The following is a 13595-nucleotide window of genomic DNA, read 5'->3' on the forward strand; positions in this document are numbered from 1 at the left end:
TGTTATACCTGACATATTTTTTCTGATGAGGCATCCCTGAGAAAGTGGTGTGTGTAACTAAAGATAGATATTGTCCATTTCTCTCTCCCCATCTTCGTAGATTAACAAAGTCTCGTGCTGCCACAATACCTCCAGCAGCTTCAGCTGCAATGGTATAGGCTATGTCTGTATTTTCATTGATGGCTTGTAATACCTGAATTAAAAATAAATAAAATAATGAAATCACAGCACCAGTTGACCTTAATAAGCTAGGTGTTTATATAGAGATTAATACATGGCTTTTTCCATATCGGCCCAGGTATCATCCCAAGACCCCCATATCAGACCGAGAAGTAGTCGAGGTGCTGATATGGGTCGAGGGATGATACCCGAGCCGATATGGAAAGGGCCATGTATTAATCTCTTTATCATATATTTCCGACAATTGTTTTATGTATGGCAAATTAACAAATGAAATAACTAAAACAGTCAAAAACTTTAAAAAAAGAAGTTAAATTATGAATCCAACAAATACACTATAATTGCCCAACCATTACATCACTACCTCAATATTTACTTATGTTATTATTTCCTATAGAGGTCATAGAGGCATTTTGAAACATTGAAAATTTGGAAGAGTTTTATGATCATTATTACTCCATGTTTGTTGTACTATAAAATGATTCATAATTGTCAATGACATTTGTTTAAGCAAGTACTAAACTATCCCCACAAAAGTTCCCGTAAATTTTGACGTCGTCATAAAAAAAATCTGACGTCACAATGGAAAAGTAAACAACTGATACTGGAAATACCGGAAGTAATTTGCACGAGAGGCACTATCATGGGTTTTGTGCATGAGATGCACCTGATATGGGTTATCAGCTGGGTGGGAAATTATGGCTTGTGTACTTCCCGCTCATTACACATATGCAAAAGCTATCATATCAATGATAAATATTTTATAATGTTAAAAAATCATCTCTAATACCATCAACATCCAACAACAAAACAGTGTAGCTGACTATGCAGTACATTTGAATGAAAATTATTTTGTTCCCAGAAGGCTACATATATAACAAGACATATATTTTACATTTCAGCTTTCTCCATTTTAAATGTTTGGTAAAAAGATCTTTCATGTCAGAAGCAGATATCCATCCACAAAAGAGGTAGTAAATAATTATTTAACCTGAAATTGTTACTTGTTTTGTACTTTGGATGATTTTCCTTCAATTTTTCAATATACCTTTGTCAGTTTTTTGTTGAGATTATAATTTTCTATTGTTTATTAACAATATAGCCAGGTACAAATGTACATATCCACTCCAGGATGTGACATCATGTCTCTCAGAGAGGTTATGTTGGGTTTAGGACTTTTTAACTACTATCTGATACTCCACTTTAACAGTCTTACAGTAGTTAAGATTTTTTTATTGATATATTTGTCCAACAGTCAGTATAGTTTAATACAGGTATTAATTAGCTGACCCTACGGTTTTCTGAAATTTCACCATATCTATTATATCTGTTGGAGTCTTAAATCAGAATTGTTAATGGTGACAATAATTAGGTATCATTTACACAAAGTTTTGTACTATAGCTGGTACTTTCAAGTTCAATCATACAAAGATGACAATTTAATGAATATAATTGTCTTATGACAAAGAGAAAATATTATTTAACCAGGTGCTCCGCAGGGCGCAGCTTTATACGACCGCAGAGGTCGAACCCTGAACAGTTGGGGCAAGTATGGACAAAACATTCAAGCGTGATACAGCTCTGAATTTTGGATTGTGATCAAATTTTTGACATTACATGGTTTTTTTTTTACACAAAACAAATGTCAAGATTTTACAAATCAATTAAAGATTTCTTCTTCAAACTTTTTAAATCTAAAATTAAATAGTTGACACAGCATAGGTTTCTGACACAGAATGAATGTGGTCTAATGAACTTAAAAGTTTTTTTTTGCCTTTGAGCAATTCACTATGCTGTTGAATATTAATCCTCTCAAAAAAATGTTTGAAGAAATTTTCTTTTTATTTATGAAATCTGAAATGAGAAAAATTTACCCCCCCCCCTTTTTTTCCACATCCCCGTTTCCCTTTTCAAAACTGATATCAATTCAAATTTCTAATGGAGTTTGCAACAATAACTACTCTTTTAAATACATCATAAAATATTAAAATGTAAAATAAAGTGCTTGTTATCACTGAATGGTAAAGATTGGTTGGTAGTAAAAGTGAATATACATTGTTTATTGTATAAAACAATAAAAAAAACTTCATCAGCAACATTTTATATTGGCAAATTTCCAATGAAGTTATTTACATAAAGTTATTGGCAAATAAAAATAGAAAATGACATCATAGTCATGTCTGACAAATGTCACAACATACATTATCTAAAAACATTTTAGATAAGATAAGGAAAAAAAGCTTCATCAGCAACATTTTTATATTGGCAAATTTCCAATGAAGTTATTTACATAAAGTTATTGGCAAATAAAAAATAGAAAATGACATCATAGTCATGTCTGGCAAATTTCCAAAATATATTATCAACTACTATTCTATACAAAGAAAGATAACTCCAATTGAAATTTAATTGCTATTGCACAATATTGTGCAATTAGATATTTCTTGCTATTGTGCAATACTGTGCAATTGAAAATTTCTTGCTATTGCACAATACTTGATATTGAATCCTGATTTTGGACCAACTTGAAAACTGGGCCCATAATCAAAAATCAAAGTACATATTTAGATAAAGCATATCAAATAAGCCCAAGAATTTAATTTTTGTTAAAATCAAACTTAGTTTAATTTTGGACCCTTTGGACCTTAATATAGACCAATTTGAAAACTGGACCAAAAATTAAGAATCTACATACACAGTTAGATTTGGCATATCAAAGAACCCATTTATTCAATTTTTGATGAAATCAAACAAAGTTTAATTTTGGACCCCCATTTGGACCAACTTGAAAACTAGGCCAATAATTAAAAATCTAAGTACATTTTTAAATTCAGCATATCAAAGAACCCCAAGGATTCAATTTTTGTTAAAATCAAACTAAGTTTAATTTTGGACCCTTTGGACCTTAATGTAGACCAATTTGAAAACGGGACCAAATATTAAGAATCTACATACATAGTTAGATTCGGCATATCAAAGAACCCCAATTATTCAATTTTTGATGAAATCACACAAAGTTCAATTTTGGACCCTTTGGGCCCCTTATTCCTAAACTGTTAGGACCAAAACTCCAAAATCAAACCCAACCTTCCTTTTATGGTCATAAACCTTGTGTTTAAATTTCATAGATTTCTATTTACTTATACTAAAGTTATGGTGCAAAAACCAAAAATAATGCTTATTTGGCCCCTTTTTGGCCCTTAATTCATAAACTGTTGTGACCTCAACTCCAAAAATCAATCCCAACCTTCCTTTGTGGTCATAAACCTTGTGTTAAAATTTCATTGATTTCTATTTACTTATACTAAAGTTATTGTGCGAAAACCAAGAATAATGCTTATTGGGCCCTTTTTTGGCCCTTAATTCCTAAACTGTTGGAACCAAAACTCCCAAAATCAATCCCAACCTCTCTTTTGTGGTCATAAACCTTGTGTTAAAATTTCATAGATTTCTATTCACTTAAACTAAAGTTATAGTGCGAAAACCAAGAAAATGCTTATTTGGGCCCTTTTTGGCCCCTATTTCCTAAAATGTTGGGACCAAAACTTCTAAAATCAATCCCAACCTTCCTTTTGTGGTTAAAATTTCATTGATTTCTATTCACTTTTACTAAAGTTAGAGTGCGAAAACTAAAAGTATTTGGACGACGACGACGACGACGACGACGACGACGACGACGACGACGACGACGCCAACGTGATAGCAATATACGACGAAAAATTTTTCAAATTTTGCGGTCGTATAAAAAATTACTTGAGAGATATATATATATTTATATGAGTAATTATGTTAGGGCTTTTCCAGAAAACAATGTTTGGGGGGGGGGGGGGGGGGGGGGGGGGGTTGGAAGGCACATTATATTAATAATACATGAGTGATTGGTATCAGAGCAACTTTTCACACTATAATGCACTATAATTCTCAAATACAATTGTCTGGGTGGCAGGTGCTGACAAAAACTGCCTTCCAACACCCCCATACATTTTTTTCTGGAATAGCCCTTAAATCCGGCTATTTCAAAAGAGCTGGAAAAATGAACTAACACTTAAATAAATCTAAAACTTGTATGATGACCTGAGAAACACAATAATGTAAAGATAAAATACTGTGGATTCATTATTATTTGTTAGAAACCAATTTTTCAGGAATTTCATGCAGTGGCGGATCCAGAGCAGGGTTCCAGGGGTTGGAACCCCCACTTTTTTTCAGACGATCAATGCATTTGAATGGGGACATATAGTTGGAACCGCTCTTTGTCCTGGGTTGGGAACCTGCCCTTTTTAAAATGGCTGGATCCGCCCCTGTCGTGGTAACCTGGGAACAAATTTCAGAGAAGACATTACTAAGTTGTAAAACTTGTGTCTAATCCATTTGTCATTTTGAACAATAAAATATGTTAAAACTAACAAATTTCAATGTCCAACGAATAATATAAAAGTTATATAGAAATGTATGCAGACTTTGGCAAAGCCATGTAATCAAATATCCACAAAAATGAAAATGTTCCTCAATCCATGAAAATTGGTACCCACTAAAATAAATTAATCCACAGTACCATACAGCTTGATGTTGACAAATATTTCACATGGTAATAAAACGAGAGAATACATTAATGGAATGCTTGTAACAGCAATTTCCGTAATAAAATATAATCAGTTGAGTTGATATAAAAAAGAAGATGTGGTATGATTGCCAATGAGACAACTGTCCACAAGAGACCAAAATGACACAGGCATTAACAACTATAGGTCACTGTACGGCCTTCAACAATGAGGCAAATCATAGTCAGCTATAAAAGGCCCTGATAAGACAATGTAAAACAATTCAAACGAGAAAACTAATGGCCTTATTTATATAAAAAAAAGACAGTGAAAAAAGTTTCAAATTCAATGCAACTGTTAACCTACCAGAAATATTAACAGCATATAGTTTAACATACTTACTCTGCTTTCTACACAAGTTGGGTTCCAGTGAGAATTCTCTTCTAACTGATAGGCACACTCCTCCCATAAATATTGAGCTCTAAAATCTACCTCACTCTGTAAAATGATGAATAACATGTACAAAATACACTGTTTCATAAAAAAATATCTATCCAAATTTACTCAGGAACAATGCATAAAATAATAAATAACATGTACAAACTACACTATTTCATAAAAAAAAATATCTATCCAAATTCACTCAGGAACAATGCATAAAATAATGATTAACCTGTCCAAAATACACTGTTCATAAAAAATATCTATCCAAATTTACTCAGAAACAATGCCTGTTTGCAGCTTTTTACATTAATGGGTACAAGAGAAACATATTATTGTTGTCTAAGTAATAGCATTTAATGTACTGTTTTACCCCATTTTTCAGCAATTAAAGTCTGTTCATGCTTGAGTGAAAAATATTGATTTTCCCCATATTTATACTGAATCCACAATTACTCATAATACCTAAGTATTTCACATGACAAAAAAATAAACAGATTTTTCAAGCTGACACATGAAAATGAGGTATTAAATATGACCAGTTTATATACCGGTACTGTAATGTAAAAGAAGAAAAAATAATAAAAAGATGAAAAATGGTCATATGACAAATAGAAACTTTGTAACATAAGACATCTTGCATACAAGGTCTGAAGCATAAATTGTTGGTACCATAACACTCAAAATAAATGCCAGCCTTCCCTTTTTGGTATGTAGTCTTGCAGTACAATTTAAGAGAGATACATACACCTTACACACAAGTTATTGTCTGGAAACTAGAAAAATGATTGTTTTTTGCCCCTTATCCCTGCATGTTTGTGGCAAATTCCCCAAAACTCAATCCCAGCTTTCCTATGTGGTATGGAACCTTGTGGTACAATTTTATAGAGATCCATACACTTATACACAAGTTATTGTCCAGAAACTACAAAAGTGCTTGTTTTTGGCCCCATTTTGGCCCCTTTATTTCTAAGATGTTGGTACCATAACACTCAAAATCAATCCCAGACTTCCCTTTGTGGTATGTAATCTTTCAGTACAATTTTAGAGAGATACATACACTTACACACAATTTATTGTCCAGAAACTAAAAAAATGGTTGTTTTTAGCCCCTTTTGTGCCCCTAATTCCTAAACTGTTGGTACCATGACTTCCAAAATCAATCCCAAACTTCCTTTTGTGATATTAAACTGTCTTGCAAAATTTCATAGAGATCCTTATACTTTAACTTTAGTTATTGTTTTGACTCCAAATGTGTTTTGGATGACAACGACACAGACAACGACGACAAAGACATAGCATTATACCCAACAACAAAAAAATTGCAGTCGTATAAAAACTAGAAACATTGGAGAAAATCTTCGTGAAAAGACAATAGGCTGTTAAGGCGTTTGTTGACTATTTCAGTCATGTTGACTTATTCATGTTATTGTCTTGCTGATCATTTTTGGCTATTTTCATAAAAGTGTCTAACTATCTATTATGATTTTGAAGATAATTGGCAAAAATGAAAAGAAAATGGTAAAATTTATGGCTGATAACTCCTATCAGAAGTCATCTGACAGTTTGTTATGAACAATAGGTAAACCTCCACATTTCTGGTCAGTCAAATGTTCCCTGTTATAAGCAATTTAAAATTATAGACCAACTTGCATTTTACTGCTATGTTATATTTTTAGCACTGTCTGTCAAATTGGCTCGAAGGCAAGGTGATCACAATTTTAAAACTAAATACCCCAATGATGATTATGGCCAAGTTTCGTTAGCTTTGGTCCAGCAATTTCAGATGAGACGATTTTTTATAAGTTAAAGAACATTCATGGGCGCCAAGTGATGAGGAGAGCTTTATTAGCTCTTTGGTCAGTTATTAACCATTACATACAATTACCAGGTGGAAACCCAGTTGAAATAGAACAAAAGAATCGAAGCTCTTTGTTAGGGAAGGAGATAAATGCTTACTGTAATGTTTACTATAGTAACAACAATTTTAAAAGTTAATCGAAACAAATAAAACAACAATTTTCTTCTCAATTACTAAGTGTTTTATTTAAAAAACACCATTTGCATAATTTTTCAATTTATCTATTACATAGTATTTAAGTAATGCAGAACAATTAGATATCAAATTGACGACATGGGTATCTATCAAGTTGGATGTAGAAAATGCATACGCTCCAATTTTAAAACAAAAATTACCACGGACAGAGAACATATCAATCTATTAGTTCAGTAATTTTCGCGTCTGCCCTTCCATTATGTGACTCAAGAAATAATTCCAAAAAATGTGTAACAATTGTATTGAAAAGAGAAAATCGAGTGCACCTTTTTATGTTAGGGCGTGTTTGAGGTGTATATTTTGTCTTTAAAACGTACAAAGCAAGAGTATTTGATATATCATCTCCCTTCAGATTCTATCATTTTTATATATCATAGCTACAGGTTGACTTTAAAACATAAGAGCAGGTGTGTTCGAATAGCTATTTTTTTTTACTGAAAGTGCTTGATGACAGTCTTTTAAGTTGGATGATGAAAATGTATATCTTCGAAAAAATATAATTTTTTGTGTGTGATAACTAGGGTTTATAATCTTCGACCGCTGAAAATTTATAGTCTGCCCTTTTTTTTAAAATGTTTAAGTATTTTAAAAAAATTCCACCTGACAACCGATCAGACAATAGTTTTAAGTTGAATCAATGCAGACAAGATCATTAACTGATGCTCATTAGCTAGTAGATACATTTGTCTTTTAAAATACAACTGACATATAAGGATCGTAATGGTGCTATGTGGATAAATTTATCGGTTTTAAAGAGCAAAATTGGCAGCGGGTCATCCCTACAATGGCTTCCATTTCTACGATTGTGAAAATGAACTGGCGTCATAGGGAGATATTTTTGACAAAGTAGAATCCTGACTGTTACTCTCTTCTTGAGTACAACAATTTACTTATATATGTATAAATATAAATATGATCAATAAAAAATGCTTACCATTAATTTACATCTTAGTGGAAAAATAGCAAATACAATGTAACAATTTTGAAGTCTTATATTTAATCTTTCCAAGGGACTCAATGTGACTGCAAGCTTAACAAGGAGACCACTGAGGCATTAATTCAACATGACTACTATATATAGAATAACCATACATTGTCTCGAAATATCAATGTTATTTGAACAGGTAGAAAGCGAGGCTGTGCCGAGCATTTCTACCTGTTTCGAGCCAAGTACAAATAACAGATTGATATTTCGAGACAATGTATGGTTATTCTTTATATACTGCAACTCTTATAACTGTTCAAAATGAAGTATTTAGGGTAAAAACTGTCATTCTTTAATTGTGAGCGGACAACATAAAATTGCTGCGAACCTGTATGTTTTATTGACGTCATAAATAAAACTCTACGGAAACACATTGTCAACGTCATAAACAAGGTGATATACGGTCAGTGACTGTATATATCACATATGAATATATGGTCAATGCAATTTGACTGCTCAAATAGCACAGCTGCAGTATATTACATGTGTATATATATATATATATAGATTACTAAAAAATCCAACATTTCCGGTATGAATAGTTTTAATTCACTAGTACTTTCATGTTTAAATAACAATCTTCAGGTGAAACTATACATGATTAACGTAACTATGTAACGGTAGGTATGTAACGTCATAGTTGTCGTTGAGTATATAAAGGGAGATAAATCGTATTACACTTAGTCTATATATAGAAGTATGGAGCGTCATTATTACACAATAGAAAATGTATAGTTTGCATTCAATCGTGATTTAAATTTTGAAATAAAATGTTTTTCCTTGACTTCTCGTGTAATGTCACAACCCATATTCATTTTATAAAATGGGAATATTTTAAATGTTGGATTTTTTAGTAATCTATATATATTTCTATACACAAGAACATTTATTATAGTGATCTTTATATATATATATATATATATATATATATATTAAAATTTTATGAAATGCAATCCTTCTTTTAGCATTTGACATACCTGTAGTCTATAAACTTTCCTCTTAATTTTTTTATTGTATATACTGTGAACAATGCCATCTTCTGGGTTATCTCCCTTCTCTAGTTTCCAACCATCTTTAGTTTGATGCATTTCCCAAACAATGTCCATTAACTCATCACCTAACTGAATGTATTCTTGCTCCTGTTAAAATACTAAAATTCTAAGAATAACACTAAAATTCTTAGAAATGTTAACACTTGACAAAATATACCATTTTAAGCACAACATTTTTAAAATATATATTTTTAAAACTTCTCCCAGATTCTGTTGAGATTAAAGATATCATACTTTGTCCTCTGAATTTTAATTCTTTGACACACATTATGTTTATGTTACATTTGTATGTAACATAGTATTCTTATGCAAATACATGGATTTTTATTTAAAATTGCATATATTCTCAGTACTAACAAGTAGAGTATTCATAAAACTTCTAAAAATAAAATATTATTCAAAACCAAGTAGAATATTTGAATTAATTTAAGTAAAATAAATAAATTCATAAAATTTGATAAGTCTCTTATAAGAGGTCCCAATGAAGCTAGTGTGTTACTCGCAAGAAAAATACCTAATATGAAAGTTGCATGACTCAGGGTTTGACTTCACATGGAAATTGGACTTTGAACTTATCTGTACAACATAAGTACAGACAGCTTTAATAACGAGTGGAGAATAATTGAATGCATCCAGGAAACAAAATATGAAGATATGATAGATAAAATCAAGGCATCCAGACTATAAAGCAAACTGTACGTGTGCTTAAATTTATATTGCTATAGGTTTGTGCAATTTGCATTAGACATCCAGTTTTGTCTACACTGGGATTTGCAAAAAGGTTATGAAAAAAAAGGGAATGTGTCCATGGGACACAGATGATGCCCACACTTGCATACAACATTATAAAGGGACATAAATCAACTGTAAAAGTGACAGTACCCAAATTTGAAATTGATCTGAGTTTCATAACATTTGGTTGAGGCAAACTTAAGTTTGAGAATGGAAACAAAAATCAAGCAATTTTCCATTTGTAAAAGGACATAACTCTAGAACGGTAAAAGTGAGGCCACCAAACTTCCAACTTGATCTGTGTTTTGTGGTAATAAGCATTTTGAATAAGTTTCATAACACCATAAAAATGATATACAAACTCAAGTAATAAATAAACTAGAGGCTCTAAAGAGCCTGTGTCGCTCACCTTGGTCTATGTGAATATTAAACAAAGGATGCAGATGGATTCATGGCATAATTGTGTTTTGGTGATGGTGATGTGTTTGTACATCTTATTTTACTGAACATTCTTGCTACTTACAATTATCTCTATCTATAATGAACTTGGCCCAGTAGTTTCAGTGGAAAATGTTAGTTAAAATTTACAAATTTTATGAAAATTGTTAAAAATTGACTATAAAGGACAATAACTCCTTAGAGGTCAATTGACCATTTCCGTCATGTTGACTTATTTGTAAATCTTACTTTGCTTAACATTATTGATGTTTACAGTTTATCTCTATCTATAATAATATTCAAGACAATAACCAAAAACAGCAAAATTTCCTTAAAATTACCTTTAAACTAGATACCCCAATGATGATTGTGGCCAAGTTTGGTTTAATTTGGCCCAGTAGTTTCAGAGGAGAAGATTTTTGTAAAAGATAACTAAGATTTACGAAAAATGGTTAAAATTGAATATAAAGGGCAATAACTCCTAAAGAAATCAACAGACCATTTTGGTCTTGTTGACTTATTTGTAGATCTTACTTTGCTGAACACTTTTGCTGTTTACAGTTTATCTTTATTAATAATAACATTCAAGATAATAACCAAAAACAGCAAAATGTCCTTAAAATTACCAATTCAGGGGCAGCAACCTATCAACGGGTTGTCCAATTCATCTCAAAATTTCAGGGCAGATAGATCTTGACCTGATAAACAATTTTACCCGATGTCAGAATTGCTCTAAATGCTTTGGTTTTTGAGTGATAAGTCAAAGCTGCATTTTACCCCATGTTCTATTTTTAGCCATGGCGGCCATCTTGGTTGGTTTGCCAGGTCACCGGACACAATTTTTTAACCAGATACCCCAATGATAATTTTGGTAAAGTTTGGTTTAATTTGGCCCAGTAGTTTCAGAGGAGAAGATTTTTGTAAAAGATGACTAAGATTTAGGAAAAATGGTAAAAAAATGACTATAAAGGGCAATTACTCCTAAAGGGGTCAACAGACCATTTTGGTCCTGTTGACTTATTTGTAGATCTTACTTTACAGAACATTTTTGCTGTTTAAAATTTATCTCTATCTATGATAATATTCAAGATAATAACCAAAAACAGCAAAATTTCCTTAAAATTACCAATTCAGGGGCAGCAACCTATCAATGGGTTGTCCGATTCATCTCAAAATTTCAGGGCAGATATGTTGACCTGATTAAGAATTTTACCCCATGTCAGATTTGCTCTAAATGCTTTGGTTTTTGAGTTATAAGCCAAAAACTGCATTTTACCCCTATGTGGCCAAGTTTGGTAAAAATTGGCCCAGTGGTTTCAGAGGAGAAGATTTTTGTAAAAGCTAACGACGGACGACGACGACGACGGACGACGGATGACGGAGGACGGACGCCAAGTGATGAGAAAAGCTCACTTGGCCCTTTGGGCCAGGTGAGCTAAAAAGGGCTGCGCTTTAGCGCATGATACGCCCGTTGCTCTTTTAACTTGTCTTTTATGCTTTAAATAAATTTATATGATCAACTAGAAATATATATACAAATCAAAAGGGATGTTACATTAATATATTCACCAAAGTTTCATAAAATCCCCCTTTTTTAAGTATAAAATTCATTACTTAAGAAAACGTTAAATCTAAAATTTGTAAAAATGGAAAGGGAGCTTATGTCAATAGATATAAACAATTTATCAAAGTTGCATAAAATTTTGTGGAAGTGTTAGTTATTGTCCCAAAATTGGAAAATCCCCCCTTTTTTAAGCATAAAAATTCATAACACGGAAATGTAAAATAATCCTCCTTTTTTTATGAATAAAGCCCCATAAATCCAAAACTTAAAATCTGAAATTTATCAAAATTGAAAGGGAGCTTACATCAATAGATATAAACATTCACCAAAGTTTCATGGACATTGGTGAAAGCCTTTTTGAGTTATTGTCCGAAGTGTTGAAAATCCCCCTTTTTTTATGAATAAAGCCCCATAAATCCAAAACTTAAATTCTGAAATTTATAAAAATTGAAAGGGAGCTTACACCAATAGATATAAACAATTCACCAAAGTTTCATGGAAATTGGTGAAAGCCTTTTTGAGTTATTGTCCGAAGTGTTGAAAATCCCCCCTTTTTTATGAATAAAGCCCCATAAATCCAAAACTTAAAATCTGAAATTAAAAAAAAACGAAAGGGAGCTTACGTCAATAGATATAAACAATTCACTTAAGTTTCATGGAAAATGGTGAAAGCGCTTTTGAGTTATTGTCCGAAATGTGGACGACGGACGGACGGACAGACGGACGGACAATGGTATACCATAATACGTCCCGTCTAAAAGACGACGGGCGTATAAAAACTACCTTGACCAAAAACTATAACCTGAAACTCCCACTTTCTTTTTCAATGTTCAGTGGACCGTGAAATTGGGGTCAAAAGTCTAATTTGGCTTTAAAATTAGATAGATCATATAATAAGCAACAAGTGTACTAAGTTTCAAGTTGATTGGACTTCAGCTTCATCAAAAACTACCTTGACCAAAAACTTTAACCTGAACGGACGGAGGCATTTACAGATGGATGCACAGACGGACGCACAGACAAACGGAGCCACAGACCAGAAAACATAATGCTCCTCTACTATCGTAGGTGGGGCATAAAAAGAAACTAAACCAGATGATCTGCAGGGCGCAGCTTTATATGACTAAAGAGGTCGAACCCTGAACAGTTGGGGCAAGTATGGACTCAACATTCAAGCTTGATACAGCTCTGAATTTGGATTGTGATTAAATATTTGACACAGCCTAGGTTTCTGGCACAGAATGAATGTGGAACTTAAAATGTTTTTTTTGCTTTTGAGCAATACACTTTGCTGTTGAATATTAATCACCTCAACAATTCTTTTTTTATATCAAACATATATATATATATATATTCATTAAATAAAATAATAAAATAAGTAAAACCAGGTGCTCCGCAGGGCGCAGCTTTATACGACCGCAGAGGTCGAATCCTGAACAGTTGGGGCAAGTATGGACAAAACATTCAAGCGTGATACAGCTCTGAATTTGGATTGTGATCAAATTTTTGACATTACATGTTTTTTTTTACACAAAACAAATGTCAAGATTTTACAAATCAATTAAAGATTTCTTCTTCAAACTTTTTAAATCTAAAATTAAATAGT

The 13595-nt window shown here is 32.3% G+C and overlaps 1 protein-coding gene across 1 annotated transcript in view; it reads right to left on the reverse strand.

The window, feature by feature from the left end:
* Positions 1-8: 8 nt before the first annotated feature.
* Positions 9-13595, reverse strand: part of LOC139504907 (stAR-related lipid transfer protein 3-like) — a gene marked incomplete at its 3' end in the record, with an annotated part of 41212 nt that continues 27625 nt past the window's right edge. The window contains exons 3-5 of the mRNA XM_071294788.1: positions 9181-9342; positions 5124-5219; positions 9-193 (exon numbers count right to left, since the gene is read on the reverse strand). Coding sequence (XP_071150889.1) covers positions 9-193; positions 5124-5219; positions 9181-9342 — 443 coding nt within the window. The remainder of the gene's footprint in view (positions 194-5123; positions 5220-9180; positions 9343-13595) is intronic.

This window comes from Mytilus edulis, unplaced genomic scaffold (genome assembly GCF_963676685.1).
Source record: "Mytilus edulis unplaced genomic scaffold, xbMytEdul2.2 SCAFFOLD_347, whole genome shotgun sequence".
Taxonomy (NCBI): domain Eukaryota; kingdom Metazoa; phylum Mollusca; class Bivalvia; order Mytilida; family Mytilidae; genus Mytilus; species Mytilus edulis.